General features: G+C 39.0%; 1 protein-coding gene across 1 annotated transcript; it reads right to left on the minus strand.

The window, feature by feature from the left end:
• Positions 1–16,655, minus strand: LOC140232572 (kinetochore protein Nuf2-A-like). Its single transcript, XM_072312666.1, has 12 exons — positions 16,586–16,655; positions 13,423–13,561; positions 12,344–12,501; positions 11,352–11,413; positions 10,761–10,858; positions 9,657–9,767; positions 9,048–9,167; positions 8,439–8,701; positions 7,542–7,733; positions 6,482–6,569; positions 4,369–4,443; positions 1–1,796 (listed from the first exon to the last, which is right to left on the minus strand). Exons 2-12 carry the CDS (start codon positions 13,525–13,527, stop codon positions 1,725–1,727), a joined length of 1,344 nt encoding a protein of 447 aa, XP_072168767.1. The 5' UTR covers positions 13,528–13,561; positions 16,586–16,655; the 3' UTR covers positions 1–1,724.
• Positions 16,656–18,368: the final 1,713 nt, after the last annotated feature.

The following is an 18,368-nucleotide window of genomic DNA, read 5'->3' on the forward strand; positions in this document are numbered from 1 at the left end:
TAAAGTTGTAAGCTGGCATGACATGTTTATTACATTTATTTATTGTTACTTTTTTTTTTTTTTTTTACAATGGCAAAGCCAGAGTGCAATTGATTCTCTCCATCTATGTGCAAGCTGTTTATAATCACTAAATACCTGTACACATCCACTACATACTTCAGTTGCTATGACATACAGACTAAACTGTGCTACAGCTCCACAGCCGAATCCAGGTATACTGTATATCTTTACACTATATACAAATTTACAAATTCATAGGTTTTAAATGTCTGTGGATGTACAACACAGGTGGACATGAATAACTCTCAGTAATGCGAATGCATATTGAGTTAGAAACTCTCATGTAGGCAGGACTGTTCTTGAGAACAAAAGAAGTCTTTGTGTGCACATTGAATTCTGTCAAAATTTGGGGGCATCCAAACAAAAGCACATTTGTTCTACCTCTGAATGGAACGACATCCATATTTACAATTGATATGACACAGTCTGACATTGGCTAGATGCATGTAACACACACCAAGCTTCCAAGCCCCCCAAGCCTGTGTCAACCAGCCGAACCAAGGCTGACAAGGCAAACTTCACCCTGTCCTTAGCTTTTATAGCTCAGTCCTGTGTTTATCCTTACACACTACATGGAAAATGCAAGCTCAGACTTTCATGAAGAAGAGCTGGGTGTAATATAGCAATTTGTCAACTGATCAATTATATGTATCACATTGGGTGATTTTAAGTTCAGTGATTTTGCTGGTGCTAGTTTCAGCTCCCAATGCAACTGCCATGAATTGAACCAAAGGTAAGACTAACACAAGCAATACTGAGCATGACGATTGATCTCCAACACTACAATTATCCTTACACCATCTTGAAGTCCTGCAGGAATTGTACAATGAAAACAACAAAAGTGATCGCACTTGTTTCAAGTCAATTTTGAAAAGGTGCAGCCCTGAATGTATTGTTTTAAACAAGTAATGTATAAGAAGAATTAAACCGCCATCCATTATACATGAATGTCAGTCTCGCACATATTGTAGCAATGCTAACACCAACATAAAACTTGAAATGGCACATTGTAAAAGTGGAAATTTCAAGGTGTTGAAATCTTCGCACATTTGGTGCAACCAGAAACTAGCACGAAAATATCAGCACACAAATATTTTTTGCTTGCTATATATTCCAGTAGTGCATGACTTGATTCCGTGGAATTAAAGGCACACAAAACTCATCTTACCAGACCTAGCGCAAGAAACTGCTCGCACAAAAATATCCACTTTTACAGTATTTGACAATCCCTAGGGGCTGGCGTTAGCCTATGGGGAGAAAAATGAGGGATGTAAATGGCATGTACAACTGTTATACACACTGTACACAACAGGCATTATGCTTACAAAGCAATAGTAAGCATTCTGTGGTTTCTTCTTTTAAAATCATATCATCTTATTGGACGAGATAAAAAAGAAGTAGACACAAAAATGCACTGGCCATTGAGAAAGAGACTGTTTCATTTCCACTCTCTTAATCTTGATATTACTTGCTGAGACAATTATAAGGGAACAACTAGCAGATTGTAGTTCAGACTATTGCTGTTCAGATTTCACATGAGATCTACAATGTGTACTTCTGAAAGAGTGCCACTATCCAATGCTTGTTTGGGTACAAAATGACTTTTCATTTACTCTTTCGCTAAGTTGTTGTTGTTTATTTATTTTTTAAATCAAATGGTGAATTCAAAATTCCAGGAATTGGTGCGGATCTGCTTGCTCCCAACCAACAGCCAGATCTTTGTGGTACGAGTCCAGCTGAAAAAAACAAACAGACAGACAAACACATACCAATGTCAATATTAGTGAAGATCTAGTTGCAGCACAAAGTCAAATCTACTCACAAGTTATATTTCCATTTGCAGCACAATAAATCAAGGAGTTTTGCCTCACATTTCACATTTGTCAGATGTTGACAGGCACCTTCTTTCAGATTTTGTGAGAACCCAACTTCTGAAGCATGTTTTGGAAACTCTGCATTTCTTTCACTTTATTGCTATGTTTTTTGTTTGTTTGTTTGTTTGTTTGTTTGTTTGTTTGTTTGTTTGTTTGTTTGTTTTTTTTTGGGGGGGGGGCTAGGCAAAGTCTAGCTCCCTGCTGACAAGTGAAAACTCTGTTTTGGGAGTCATGTGACTCTCCCTACTCTTACCAATGAAATAAACGGAGGATGCAGGAATGGTAAATGAAAAACGGGAAACATTTGCTGCATGAGACTTTTGCCAATCAGAGCCGACGACCATTTTCACATTCATTGTGTAGACACAGTTTCGTGCGCATTTAACTTTTGCGAATCTTGGCTCCTCGCAAAATTTTGGAAAGCTTTTGCACACAAAAATCTATGGTTTTATAATTATTTTCTTGATGAACTGATTAGGTGTGTCCCAAGAGAGGACATGATTACCAGTGTAAAAAAAAATAAAAAAATGAATTCCCCCAGTATTTGTTACAGCAGCTGATTTTTGAAGGAGTGTCTTGCAACTGCGAAGTGTGTTTGCATGAAGCAGCATTGTTTGTTGGGAGATATTCCACAGTGGGGGGGGGGGGGGGGGTAAGGGCAACAGACAAACGCGTTCACTGTCTGCTGTTTACCTACATGTATAAGTGCGGAACAATTTCTACAGGCCCCTTGTTGTCATGCCCCTTCCCTACACTCTAATGAGGTCATCTGAGAGTTGGCGGGGGCCACTGTGATACACTTGTTTCTAGGTGTTTTTCAGGACTCTCAGAACAAAAGTGGACTGAACTGAACCAGATCAAGGTATCTTTTCAGAATTTGTTGTCTAATAAGCATGCAAAAGACACTCATAACAAATGGCCTTGAGCTGTTGCCATGGAGACCAGCTGGTACGTCATTTTCTCTCATCCAATATCAATCACCTCCAAGCTAGTAGTCGCCCTCGCAATGTATGGCCTCTCATTGCAATACTGAAATTGATTAATTTTTGGGTCTGCGTTGTCTGGTCAGACAATCATATGTGTTCATTATTAGACATCTGGCCAGCTGATATATGATTATATGGCTTCAAAATGAAACAAACAGCCGCAGCAAATTACAAAGAAATCTTCGCTTCTTTGTTTGTTTCTTTTACATATCTCCTGTATCTGCTCTATGAAATACAGCATAATATTCCACAAACTTCCTGGAATGTGGTCAATTTTTAAGCATTACCCCACCTCCTCACCCCACCCCCTCCCCCCCCCCCCCCAAAAAAAAAAAAACACTACAGAATCAAAACTGGAAAGTTAGCAAAACAGTTGAATCTGGGCAAACCTATATATTGCATTTGTGGTTGTGGTTTATCTAATAAATATACAAAAAAAAAAAGAGAGAAAAGCTACAGTCTTCTTAATTCTCACTATCGCAAATGACGTAAAAAAACTCCTGGGCACGCTAAAGAGCTCTGTCACAGGTGCACTGTGGGATTCCTCAGTCCCTTGTTCGCCTCCGGTTGTTTAACGCGAGTCGCAGTTCCCATACGATTCAATGGAGTTCTTTGTCTGCTTTTCCGTTGTTAGCCCTTTTTTTCTTGGCTATAATTCAGCTTAAAAGAGTTGAAAGTGTCTAAGCTTTACTGATTTGCGGTCACTAGAGTCATGGTTCACTACTGCAAGGCTTCAATGTGCTGGTCACATGATGGAAAGCGAAAAAATCTTCAACAAAAAATACCTCATTATAAAGACAGAGCGTGTTGTAAGTGCATGTGCAGCCAAAACCGGGCTAGTTTGCCACATGAGCTATCCCATAATGCATCTAAAATGCAGCTCTGGGCACGGCACCTACATATTGGCAATACCCTCAATTTAGTCCCCTTAACTGGGACTACACTTAGCACTAAGAAATGTTTGAAGTCTCAATGTGATGGTCCCAGGTTAACTCAAGCACTAATGCCAATGAATGTATGATCTTTTCGTCTCCTGTTGAATCCACAAATGGCTTTATGCATATAAAGTCAGACCATCTGAACTCAAATGTTTCCAACACAGATATGGGCATTTGTGGGACTAGTGCAGTTTTTGGTTTTACTTCTTCTTTTTTTTAAATCATGAGAGAGAGAGGGTGAAGTCATAGCAAAAGTTGATTTCCAAAAGTTTTTATTTGAGCAGCTGCCTGACCTTAAACGTACATGCACACACAGTATATGTTGGTGAAAACAGGTTAGTCTTCAAATTTTCTTCTAGTAACTTCCCTGACAGTCCAGCTACAGCTTTCAGCGGATAACATGTGCGGTGACATGCGCTCAATATAGCTTCCAAAAGGTCACCCTACGTTTCAATGGATCTTTCCAAACTTGTACCTGACCTAAATGGCGAAAATATCACGTGTACTTACAGCAATGAGTAAGTTGTCGTACTTGTCCCTTTTCCTCTTGAGTACTTCTGCATGTTCATTTTCTTTGTCTGTCATCTGTGGAGTGTCAGCGAAATCAGAAATCAAAGTTAGATCCTACCGACAATACAAGCATTTTCCTGGAATTTCAGGACTAGTGACGCACTGTCTGTTTGTCATAAATAGCAATGTCATTCACTGGAATATCTTGAAGCCACAGTATCACAGTCTCAAGTTATGAAAGAGTTTAAAGGGATGGCATAGTATTGGTGGAGATGAAGATTGGGTTTTTAACTTTTTTTTTTTTTTTTTGGTGTGATACCAAGAAATCATGTATGAAATGATACAGAGCACCATAATCTACGAGGAATTCAAAGTTTATAAGATGAAAAGCCGTTTTCGAATGGCTGACACATCCAAAAACAAATTAAGTCAAACAAAGTGATCCTAATAAAAGTTGGGTTCCACCTTATATTAGGATTGCTCTGTTTTGGATATCTCAGTCATTTCAAAACCAATTTTAATGAAATAAACGTCGAATCCCTCTTGGAATTACATGCTCTTTCATATTTCATAAGAGGTTACTCATTATCTCACCGCAAGATGTTAAAAACCTGAAGTTAGTTTTCAACCAAAACTATATGATCCCTTTAATAAAGTCTTGAATCCATACAGGACAAGAAAGGCCTTTGAAGCAGAACACTGACGCAGACAAGTGCTGCAGACAACCTTGGTATCTAAAATGCGTATGTAATTCAAGTGAAGTATTAAGCACTAAGAGTTTGCCTCGCTCTAAACTTTTAGTAAATGATGTCCTCTTGTAACGTTAACATGGTTATGTCATGATCATACCCATATGCCTCAATCACAACTTGCGTTCATGGTAAGCAAATTTATAAACAAGACGTTATGTTAAAATATGGAGATTTTTCAATCCCTAATCATAATGCCCTGAGAAGTCAATGAGACAGACAAAACTGCCAACAATCACAACTGTTAAAATTAAATAGGTTCCAAAAGAGCAATTGGGGATATATTTCTCTTTTATGTGCATCTCATAGGTGAAAAGATAATTCCCAAATCAGGGAGACTTTTATGCTCTTTTTAACTCTGGGTTACAGCATTGCGTAGTGTCATCCTGTGTTCTTAAGATGCAGAGTTACACACTGCTATCATGGCGGCCAAAATTTTAGCAATCAGCAATAGCGATCCAAATGCCAATTCATATCTTTAATGCTGTCTTTAACATAATTAAAATAATGAGATTTTTTTTTAAAAACATTTCTTTCCCGGAAGTGTGATCGTAATTCTGGACAGATATTCTGAATGAGATCATTTGAATTCACAACCTCGGCCCATGATTACTTATTTTTGTCTGTGGATTGATGATGCATAGTGCAGTGACACTGGCACTGCTACTGCTGAGCTGCACATGCATACACTGCCTAGCGCCTACGCCGCCTTTACAATAGCAGGGTGTTAGTGTTATAGGCCTACTGTTTGGTTCTATAACTGTAATCAGAGTAAGAGAGAGAGAGAAAACAAAATCAAATTATGGGATTTTGATTCATCAGCATTCAATTATTCTGTTAAGATCACTGACACAACAAAATCTTTGTGTATAAAGCACAAAGGATTATTTTCACCGATTTTTGGTTACCCACAGCACAGTGCTAAAAACAACAACAAAAACAAAAACAAAAGTTACAGATCAACAAAGAGGTAAATTCTAAGTTCATACCCAAGGGTACTAAATACCACACAACATGATTTGAGATTTCATGGAGCCTCCTACAGAATTAGAATGACTTGGCAGACTCGATGGAGAAAACAAGTGGTCTAGGTTTCCGTCTTCTTTTGCATATTACAGGTAGATTAAAAATCGATGAGCCAGCATTCTTGAAAGTTGCAATATTGGTAATGGATTGGTACTTTCAATCAAATGTTAACAAAAATATCACACAGTCGGAAAGCATGAACAGATCACTCTTGACGACCTTCCTTCCTTCCTGTTATAGAGGCTGGCTCTTTCCTCTTTGATGTCTGCCTGCCTTTCCCCTCCCATTCCTCGTCCCAGTACAGAATATTCGAGAAGGACCAGAGACCACACACTGACCTGTTTCTTGAGGCTGTTCTTCTGATCGTTGAGCAGGCAGACGTGGCTCAGCTTCCGCTCCTGCTCCTGGCAGTACTCCTCAAGTGAGCTGGAGACCAGACGAGGGGGGGGGGGAGATAAAAAGATAGAATGAGAGACAGAGGGAGAGGGAGGATGGGTTCTTGCCTCTGTGCTGCGACATAGGAAGCGGTGCAAGGAGAGGGGATCTACTAACAAAAGACTAGTATACATCAAACCCTTGTTTTGAAGTCATTTTGCAAGGGACTATATCCTTAGGTATCAAATCATTTTATTGTGGCAGTGACCTAGCCACATGGACTTTGGCACAGGTACTTGTAGCTGCCAATTAAATGACTGACCCAATGGCGACGTAATGCTCTTTCATGTTACGCATACACTAATATGGATGAATTGTGATGTGATGACATCATCACCACATCCATTTAGCATCTGTGAACGTGACCAATATTGCCATTTTGAGTCAAGACAGCTCGTTTAATTCCACAATCTTACCTTCTTTATAATGCTTGGTTGACTACTGTATCATTATATATATATATTTTTGTTTAAATCAATTCAAGTCAATGTTAACAGGAAATGAAGTTCTTCTTCAACCCTGCATGTGTTTTGGTTGCCAGATGGCACATGCAACAGGAGCTTAGGTTGTATGACGTATTTCACATCCACTTTGCCGCAGCAAGGGTTCGCGGATGGGCATGTAGAAAGTCACAGGTAACAAATTGGAGACTTACGCAGGTACGTGAAACATGCAAATAACAACAGATAAGCACATTGCTTGGACGATACTGAGTATGAAAGGATGGTACAGGTGACTCCTTTTATAACAAGGTCCTTGAGAGTGACAGTCTTTTTCCCCCTGTTAATATCAAAATTCTGTTGTAGCTGAACAATAAAGCATGTAAAGATATGTAGATAATAAATCTTATTCTGTTGTACTGAGAGTTAATTTAGTCATATATACTGTGTTTGTTATAATGGGAGTGTGCTGTAATGTGGGAAGGATGGGGTTAAGAAGAAAAAATATAAAATCACGACTCACCTGCTCTCCTGCTGGACGTTCTCCCTCAGGGCGGTCACCGTGTGCTGGTGCTGCAGCTGTAGCTTGGCCAGCTTCTCTTGCTTGGTGTCCCGCTGCCGGCTCAGGTGGCCCTCGTGGGCCGTCTGGTCGCGCAGCTGGTCCTTCTCGCTCTGGATGTGGTCTCGCACCTCCTCCAGACCCGACTGAGCCTCTCTGCCGCCGAGAGGATCAGGAGAAGGAAAGGTGGAAGGGTAGAAGGAAAAATGTGGATGAAAAACAGGAGTAAGCAAACACAAAAGTAAAATGAAAGTCAGATATGAAAACCTCACGAATGAAATAACTAGAAAAGAGTGAAGACCTCCACCAAGCAGCTCATTCCATCCATATATTATACACATATGCTGAAAATGGCCTTATTTCCTGGTGATAAACAATCCTTTCTAGCGCCTCTACCCTAGCTTCCTGCTGCACCTCAAATGTACATTCGGTGTGAATGCTTGAATTCCCTGTTTCTTGGACCTATTTGATAAATGATAAAGAATCCTTCAAAAAATTCCAGGATCCAGACAGTGATACTGATCACTACCAAAATTTAATCATCTGTTTCTTGTATCATTACCAACTTTTACTGTAAATTTCATCCAAATCTGTTCTCACCTTTTTGAGTAATTTTGCAAACAGACAGACAGACAAACAAACCAATGCTGGCAAAAACATAACCTTCTTGGCGGAGGTGAAAATATAGCAAAGAGTAGATACCTTGGCTACAAATTCTTTCTCCAAAAAGAACTGCTTGTACAATGCCTAGCACCAGTTAATAAGTATTTCCAATGGTATGGCTGCTTCCCATATCAAGGTGCAATACAAACACCAAAGCCAGTGTTGACTAATACTACACCAAGCCACACGTAGGCTCACCTGAGTTTCTCCAACTCGCTGTCGATGCCTGCTATCATGGCCGCCCCCTGCTCGCTGGAGTGGAGCAGCACCTGGCAGTTTTCGTTCTGTCCCCGCAGCTCCTGGAGCCGCTGCCCCTTCTGGTTCTTGGCCTCCTTACGCGAGGCCAGGACGCTGTGCATCCGCGAGATGTCGGCCTTCATCCGCTCGGGCGACTGGACCACCTGGGCCTGGAGCTTCCTCACTGATTCCTGCTTGTCGAGAATCGACAGCTTGTGTTTTTCCTGGCAAAGTGGGTTATATATGGAATATGGAATATGACTCATGAAATTGAACTATATTGATTTTCCACAATCACTGCAATACATTCAAGTCAACAGCAACAACAACAGAAAAAATGGTCATTTGAAAAAAAAAAGAAGACCAAAACAATACACGTAATGATAAGTGGATAGATTACTGTAAAGTATAGACAGCGGTATCTTGTAAGATGGTAATTCAGGAATGATTTAGCAGATAATTTTGCATGGTAGGACAAACAAAAAAAAAAGACATAAAAAAGGTATGTCTGTTATGGATTACACTGTAAAGAGTAATTGTGACTTTTTACTATTCATTAAAAGTTCTTACCAGGAGAGCGACCTTCTCGGCCAGGGCAGCCTTGAGCCTGGTCAGTTCCCTCTGGATGGACGCCTGCTCCTGCTGCTGTGGCATCATCTTACCGTCCAGCTCATCAATGATTCCCAGGAGCTGAGAGACAGAGAAGGAGATGTGAGTCAAGTATTCAAAATTTACAGGGGATATCTCACTATGAAGTATTGTCAATATTATGCAAGGAAGTTTACATGTGTTGTTTAGTATTTTTGTTGCTGTTGTTGTTGTTTTTAGAAATGTAATATATTGAAATCATGCCATTAGTATTCAATGCACTGATTTGTGGAGTTTAGATAGAAACCTGCAAGGGCCCAAGTATTTATGTTTCATACTTTAAAGGTGACAAAACTATCTAGTACCAGACATTGCTAAAGAAATAAAAACAATCCACATGGCTATCTGTGCATTGTTTGTAAACATATGAGCCATTAAAACTGGCTCAGATGCTTCAGTAGCTCTGATTGTACTGTTACAATAATTTTATGGCCTCCAGCTTAAAGGAACAAGACAGCATGGCTCACTAAAAGGGGTAAATGATTACACAGTGTAATATATTAGCATGCTAACTGTCCCAAGTCTGATTACCTGGTTGACTTTCACCTCCTCCTCTGCCCGCGTCATCTTCATCAAATTGATCTTCTCCTTCAGTTCGTTGATTTTCTCCTTCAGCTGATTTCGCTCTGCAATGGATCCTTGCTGTAATGTGAGATATGTTATGCATCATGTCAGACCAGAAGATGGGTGGAGTTCTGACCAACCCCAAAGTATGTGTCCATTCATAAAGGAAAGTATAGTAAGGTTCCGCATATAAGCGGCACACGTCTATGTCTATGCATCATGGAAAATATCAAAAGTTGGCGATGCATTTTCATTTGAATGGGTACAAGAAAATCTTGGCAGTGGAAAATCAAGTCTGGTGTAAGAAAACCCTGCCTTAAGTCAATGTAATACTAGTTTTGTGTGTTGATATATGACTATGTAAAGAAATGTAAAATAGATTGATTTTAAATTTCATAATGCATTCATACATTTAATACATACATGGAATTTGAAAGTCCTACAAATAAATCTCAAGACAAGAAAATGACTGGTATCCTGCAAGCACATCAGCAAAACAAAAAACAAAAACAAAAACAAGAGTAACAAAACCCCCTAAACCACAAAACACAATGGAAAGAATTCTAAATCCTGACCAGTCACAAATTCTGATCACATCCAACTTGGCTTGGTGAAGAGACTTGTTTGAATTGCAGCAAAACTTGTTCTACATAATTCACGCAAGAAGGACTCTTTGTATACTTTTCTTTATTGACAAATCAAATGAAATGCATTCTGGATACACTTTCTCATCAATGATTGTAAGGTTATAAAGAGGGAAAGGGTAGTGTCCTCGCTGTAAGTACAGAACAAATGGATGGATGCAGAAATGGATATTCACCTCCAGATATTTGTAGGATAGCATGATACCATGTGCAAAGTCAGGTGCAACATTTGGAAACACTTGGTTAGTGAATGAACATAATATATTCAATGATAGACATACCAAATTCTGTGAATACAAAAGATTAAAAAATAATAATGAAGTTGAAACTTGAATCTTCGATCCTAACAGAAACATTGGCCGAAACATTGTCAACTAGTCATGTAAATTACAGATTATGCAAGTTCATTTTGTAAGATGGGACGTACAATTTCCTGACGAATGTTGTTGTACGCCTCCTCTCTCTCCACACTGAACCTCCAGAAGTTGATCAAGGCACTCACAAAGCGTCTTGTTCTCTTGGGCTCTGCACAAGACATGAAATGGGCCAGATCAGCATTAGAGAGATAACTAATATATATAACATCACTCAGTAGAATCCCAATCCTTCTCATTGCATTTCACACTCTCCAGTCAAGTGTGTATGTTAATTTCTACTTGTAAATGAGAATAAACACAATAGTAAGGAACTACACAACTTCTGTATTTAAAAAAAAAGCAAACAAAAGATAGAAAAATAAAAACTAATTACTGCACACAAAAAAACAAACAACAAACTTGTTGGATGATAATTATATCAAAAAGGGAAAAGGATGCCTTTACAAGAAAGAAGAAACAGACAAACAAACTCTGTTCATATTACAATGGCATCTTAAGTTTAAGCATTTTACTTCACCTAAAGGCTACTGGTGGAATAATCCATCTTGGTCATGCAAGCATGCATGGTCGAAGTTTGGGTTTACGACACATCTTGTTATGGAAAAATGTTATTAACAATGTTGGAACCTTTATTGACTTACTTGGATTGAGAAGGTCAGTCAGCTTAAAGTCTGTCACTTGACATGCTACCATTAACCGCTGCCTGTATGATACAAATAGGAAACAAAAATAATTGATGTTGAAAATGCGATGTAAGACCAGTGACTGAAAGTGAAGAAGGACAAATTGAAGAATTTTGCTGGAGAAAATACAACTTTTCTTTTTTATGACTGACTTTGAAAAATACAAAAGTCAAATAAAGGCAACCATAAAAGCTTCTTTAGGCAGGGCTGCACACTAACCCATTTTTTTTTTTACTGGTCCAACCTGTCTGTCGCACCAGTAGGTACCCAGTTTTTCCATTTTTTAATGGTCCATTCCTGAAACAGTTACTGGTCCGACAGATATTTTTACTAGTCAGGGACCGTCGGACCAGTGCCAGTGTGCAGCGTTGCTTTAGAATATGACAAAATAGGAAAGAAATCAAGTTCAAAGGTTTACAGGTTTCCATGTGACAGTGATTTTAATCACAACCACACAAATAAGGTAATGGTGCCATAGTCCCACAGCTATGCCAACAGTTTTGATATTCCTTCTAAATATTGCTCCTTTTTCTTCTCTTCATACTCCTTTCATGTCAACCATCATGTGCACTGTAAACTTTGTTGCAATTTAAGAATAATGCGACTCAGAAAACATGTTGTCTTTTGTCTAATTTTGAAAAAAAAAAAGGTAACGTAGGGAACAATTGTTTACCAGTGGAAGGACATCTGTGATGGGATGACATCATCTGGGATGACATCATCAATTACCTCATCAAATTTGCATAAATAAATGTATGATTGTGACTGATATTTCTTTGTGGTGAAAGGTAAAATTCTCATTTCAGTAGGCTTTTTGAATGGATGCTCTTTACATTTATAGTGAAATCTTTCACTGTTCTGTTTGCTTGATTTAATTCTTATCGGGAAGTCAAGTGAAACTAGGGGCAGAGTTCCCAATTTTATACACAATCTCTGAGATTGCTACTCACATGGCAATGGCGAGGTTCATGATGGGGAAAATGCCATCATAGAGCTCTGGGTGCATGACAACCTGGGATGCTGTCCACTGTGGCTGGTTGATTCTGTCCAGTTGTGTGTTGACTATGGTCTCCAGGAAGGCAGCATACAGATTCTGTATTCTGGTCGGCTGGATATCAGCCATGGTAAAAGATAGGAATACTAGTAGCAACAACACGTCCTTGTAATCATAGCAGTCACCTTGGGATACCAAATGAAACTGAACTCAACACATGCACATTTTCTTTTTTAAGAAATGATATACAGATTACTGGATGCATCTTTTCTTGTCTTTTTTTTTTTTCCCTGCAGAAGCAAGATGGGTAAAACTATCATGGTACACTATAAACAAAAGATGGATACAGTGCACTCCCATGATAATAAACACTGTTCATTTGACGACAAAATTCTTGTTACACCAAAGTAAAAATTCAGGTTTCAAACTAGCCATTGATTCATTTTGATATACTTCACTGCCATAACAAAATTTTGATATGACAAAAGAAAACTGCAGGTCTCGAAGACTTCATTACAATGGGAGTGCAATGTATTGTAGAAATGGACCAAACATAATCGCTAGGCCAATGCCGCACACTGGCACTGGTCCGACGGTCCCTGAACAGTAAAAATCACTGTCGGACCAGTAACTTTTTCAATAATGGACCAGTAAAAGATGGAAAAACTGGGTACTTACTGGTCCGACAGATAGGTTGGACCAGTAGAAAAAATGGGCTAGTGCGCAGCCCTGACTAGGCTGATGTCTAGTGAGCCTGGAGAACAGCACATTTTCCTATCATTCTCTTTTGATGGAATGCATGCTTTTTCAGTGCACACTAAAGAAAAATACTATGTCTTTGTCATTTACCATAAAAGCTGTCAAGTCATATTTGATTATTACTCAAAGCTAACTTGAAAACATTACAAAATCTAATGGAATTTCATCACTACTGTGTTCTGCCTAATTAGAAGAAAGATTGAATTCCAGTATGCCACATTTCACAGAGTATACTGTATCCATCTAATGCCTGTGAATTCAAATTCAAAGACTAACCTGAGGACTCTTGAAATCTTCATCAGAAAACGATTCTCCCATAATGTCATGGAGACATGCCACCAGCTCAGCTGAACTGAGCACGGGAAAGAGATATGCTGCCATGATGATGATGGTCTCACTTTAATCATTCAAGGACCTGAATCAGGATAAGAGCATCAATAAATTAGATGCACACAATCAAATGTTTCAAGCATTACAGTTTTAAACTGAAAAAATATTGCAATTCTACCCTTTTTCATTTATGTTTGAGATGCACATGTGCAGTCAAAAGTTGTACATCTGATTTGTTAACAAAGCAACGTATGTATTCATGTGTTGACTGGTTATACACGTGTGAAAGAGAGTGGGTGTACACTTAGATATGCCACTTGAAAGTTATTTTGAGTGACTAAAGGCACGAAATATAAAGTTGGAGGAACAGGACAGGGAGAGTTTGAGCAAATTTCAGTGAAGTTATGATTTTTATTAAAATTTGTGATCAATCAAACATAAATTTGCAAAGACTAAGATGTCATACATGACTCCCTATGACATGAGCGCACCCCATTTGTTCTGTAATTTACTTTCAAATAGGAAATTCGCCTTTTCCTGTCAAGTGAAAAAAAAAAAATCCCACAGCACAGTAGACCTAGTGGATAGTCTACGTGCATCCAACTCCAAGAATAAATTTAATTGAATTAGAAATATAATTCTGTACAAGTTACAACCCTCACATGCAAAATTCTGCCATACGCCCAACTATACACAGCCCAGTCGCTGTAAAACTAGTGACAGGGCTGTAACGGAACGGCCCATAACACAAAGAGAGCTCAGCGATCGCTTTACAATCGCTTTGAGTTTTGATACTTGACATAATTTTTTGTCACCTCAAACTCATTAAATGTAATCTTCATTAATGACACTACATAACTATGTTATCGATATTGACATACACATTTCACAACTTACCAAAAATGAAGATTATATGCAGCATGTGCAAACGGTACATCTGATAATCGGGAGTTCACGCAATCAGACCGTGCGTGCTGCTACCAAAGGAGCGCACACGCAGTAGATCGCTGCATGCACTTCCAGCCACGCACGCACACGCATAATTTGCATTTGCCGAGTGGTCAACGCGCCATTATGAATTCTGCAACAATGAACCCCAACGGTCGGGGATTGCGCTAGAAAGTGCCATTTTTTTGTTCAATGGACTTATCGTGAGGGCTCTCTATGCCTGGACTTATTGTGGTACCTTCTTTAATATAAGCATGCACTTTACTAACTATACACAGCCCAGTCGCCGCTGTACATACGTAGCGCGACAGGGCTGTACCAACGAAGCTCCAAACACGAAGAGGGTCCAACGATCGCATGCGATCGGATTGAATTTTGATACTTTAGATCATTTTTTTGTCACTTCAAACTCATCTGATGAACAAAATGATAATGAGACTTCACATCTATGCTATGAATATTGAAATTTAGATTTAATAACTTGCCTAAAATGATGGTTATATGTAGCCCGACCAGACGCTGTTACGCTATGCGAAAACAGCGTCTGACGAGCGCGGCATGCAGCCTCAAAGTGAGGAACCTCAACACAACTAGCACTACAAAACTTAGGAAAATGTATACTTTTCTCCTTTAAACAGAATACTTTACTCACGTTAAATGCATGTTTCTATTACAGAAGAATAGTTCGCCACACTGGGTCCATGGAGACCACTTGCGATAAGTCCGTGGAACAAATAAATGACACTTTCTGGCGCAATTCCTGACCGTCGGTACGTCGCGACGTACCATGTACAGCGACTGGGCTGTGTATAGTTAGGCCTGGCGTGAAAGATTGTGTACCGTGTGGACATGCTGGATATGATGATCAATTTTGGTAAGTTTCATTGCGTACATTTGAATACTGATAGCATCAGATGTAGAGTAAATATTGAAAAGTATACTCGTTGAGTTTGAGGTGACAAAAATGATGTTAAGTATCAAAATTCAAAGCTATCGTAATACGATTACGTCGCTCTCCTAGTGGTTGGTGGTCGCGCGCGTACAGCCCTGTCGCGATGTACCATGTACAGCGACTGGGCTGTGTATAGTTAGGTTATATGCAGCATGTGTGAACGGTTCACGAACGGTACATCGTCTTTCACGCCAGGCCATTTCCAATATCCGGGAGGTCACATGATCTGAATGCCCTTTCAAAAGGTCGCGCTGTCGACCGTGCTGCTACACCAACACTCAAGCAGCGCATCGCACGCACGCACAAGATTTCCGCAGAGATCGTAAGGCGCCATTTTGAATTCTGCAACGATGAACCCTGACGGTGTTAGGGAATCCGCCAGAAAGTATCATTTTTTGGTTCCACGGACTTATCACGAGGGCTCTCAATGGACTTACGAACCTTCTGTAATACAAGCATGCACTTAAGGTGAGAAACGTTTGGTAACGTGTACATTGTTTATAAAGAACGTATGAATTTTCATAAGTTTTGTAGGTGTGTTGTGGTTCCCCACTTTGTAGGTGCCCGCTCGTTGGTCAGACGCTGTATTCGCGTAGCGTATTAACAGCGTCTGGTCGGGCTAGCACTTTACGTGACTAACGTACAAATGTTCATAAGTAATGTATAATTTGTTAAAAGTTTTGTAGTTGTGGTGTGGTTCCCCACTTTGATGGCGAGGCCCCGTCTGTCTGATGGCGGTAGATGCTGTGCTTTGTTTGCGCAGCGTCTAGCCATGCATAGATGTCTACGCCATCAACAAAAAAAAAAAAAAAAAAAAAAAGACAGAATTGCCATACTTAGTGGACTGGGGTGGTAGAATCCACAGTATATTTAAACTTGCCAACTAACGTTAGACATCCACAGGGGGTGGGGTGTGTCATGTGCATTTGGCATTGCTTTATTGCTGTTTGCGCATGAAAGCAATCCTATTATCAATTTCCATCATAAAATCTTATGTCTGGGACTGTAACAACGTTCTGTACATGTAGGGCCATAGAGACTGTCTATACTACATTGCACCGCAGGTTACATTTACAGAATAATGCCATCAACAAATACCGAGATCAAGGAGAAGCACACAGCTTGATAACGGACTAAACGTAGATTCAAGTATATTCTAATACAGAATCAAATTCAACCAAAAATGCGACTAAAAATCAAAGTACTAACCTTCGTTATCACTGGCAAAACGTTTTGTTTTCAGTCGCGGTAGCCGATGTAACGCTTCATGTCAAATTCATATTCAGCGCCGAAATAGCGAAATGCGCATGCGCGCTCATGGTCTCGATCCAAAGAGGTTCTATGTCTCGATCGCTCTAGTGCATAGTACTGCGAGCTCCTTTAACTTGGACTGCATGTCTTTTTCTCGATCATCATGATGTGCATATCGCACCCATGGTATTAAATTTAGTTCAGTTCATTGATTCGTGTAAATGAAATTATTATATATCTTTTTAAAGCCATGTCTGGAAAAGAGCACTTATATTCTAAGGAGCATGGAGGAGCATCATAAATAATTGAACAACTTAGAGCCAGATGGTGCCTGTTGTAACCTTTTTGAATATTTTTCTGTCATTCACGCAGTCCCCTCTGGGTGGAAAAAGCAATTGAAAAAACAAACAAACAAACAAACAAAAACCAAATAGTGACTGATAATGAAATACAGATGCAACAAAAAGACGCAATAGCTAATTTGTTCAAAATGACCAAAGTATGTTGATATATGAATAAAAAAAACGAAGCGAAAAGATATTTCAACCACCTAAATCTGAATATGGGTAGAAATATCTAATCAAAGTTTAGACTAGTGAAAAATATACAGTATTCCATATAAATCTTCTCTGATAACACTGTAATTGTCAATATCAAATCTTACATGGAATTGTCAGTACTTTTTATTATGGGCATCCCTGACAATTCATATATAGAAACAATTCGTTTGTTTTGGGAATATAATGTTCATGGAGGTTTTTTCTCATAAACAAGAAATTGCTACAGAAATATGATTAAAATTAATAAAAGTATGTTTATAATTTATTTATATGGCTCCATGGAAAATAAGAAATGCCACATTATCTTTTTTTTTTTTGTAAGCAAAATATTTCATATTTTCTGCCAGAACAACAAAATTACACTCTTTCTCAATTTGTCCATTACAAAATCACACAAAAAAGATGGATGAATATATGTCAGGAAAAACCTGAAGGTTTTTTTTTTTTCATCCCATTTATCAGCTGGAATCTAATTCATATCTAAAGCATTTGTGATCATAAGTCATCTTGTATGTTTTGTGCTATATCATGTGGAATGGCTTTTATTTGTGTTTGAATATTTTTGTTTGAATAAAATCTCCTTATGAAAAAAAAACAGCAACAAAAAGTGAACTTTTGATGAAGCTACCTATATAAATTACAATATCTTTATTTCCACCAAGGTGCGACAATGAAGTCTGTTCACTTCTTTGATTATTCTTCATGTGAATCACACTGAAATAAGTATTATGTGTGGGGCAACATAATTTCTAAGACTGTGTTGATGTTTATGTGATGTGTCCAACTTGTCAATCTACCACAAACTTGTGAATTAAATTGCCCAAGAGTGAATCAATTGCATTCTGACTTCTCCTGCATGCATATTTGAGGAATCAGCCGAGCTGTAAACAAAAACCTGGTACACTGTATTACATTTAGGTACATGATACCTACAATTTGTAAGGTATACAAAGGTGAATTCAGAACACAACATGCAGTCAGAAAATCAAAATAAAATGGGTTTGCCCTTTTGTTCATGTTGATAGTGCAGCTGATCAAGAGTTCAAAATTTACATTTGGAAAGCAGGGCCGGTGGGACTGGGGAGGCTCAGACCCCCCCCCCCCCCCCCCACTTTCTTTTGCACCTGTACATAGGAATACATAGGGTGTACTGTCACCACTTTGGCCCTCACCTTTTTGAC

Source organism: Diadema setosum, chromosome 9, assembly GCF_964275005.1.
Source record: "Diadema setosum chromosome 9, eeDiaSeto1, whole genome shotgun sequence".
Lineage (NCBI taxonomy): Eukaryota > Metazoa > Echinodermata > Echinoidea > Diadematoida > Diadematidae > Diadema > Diadema setosum.

What these genes read in the sequence shown, in the direction of transcription:
- LOC140232572 (XM_072312666.1), bottom strand. Translation starts at nt 13,527, where the DNA reads ATGGCAGCATATCTCTTTCCCGTGCTCAGTTCAGCTGAGCTGGTGGCA. An exon ending in ATGAACCTCGCCATTGCCAT is followed by an intron (nt 11,414 to 12,343) that starts GTGAGTAGCAAT and finishes TGTATCATACAG; the next exon opens with GCAGCGGTTAATGGTAGCAT. An exon ending in ACAACATTCGTCAGGAAATT is followed by an intron (nt 9,768 to 10,760) that starts GTACGTCCCATC and finishes CTCACATTACAG; the next exon opens with CAAGGATCCATTGCAGAGCG.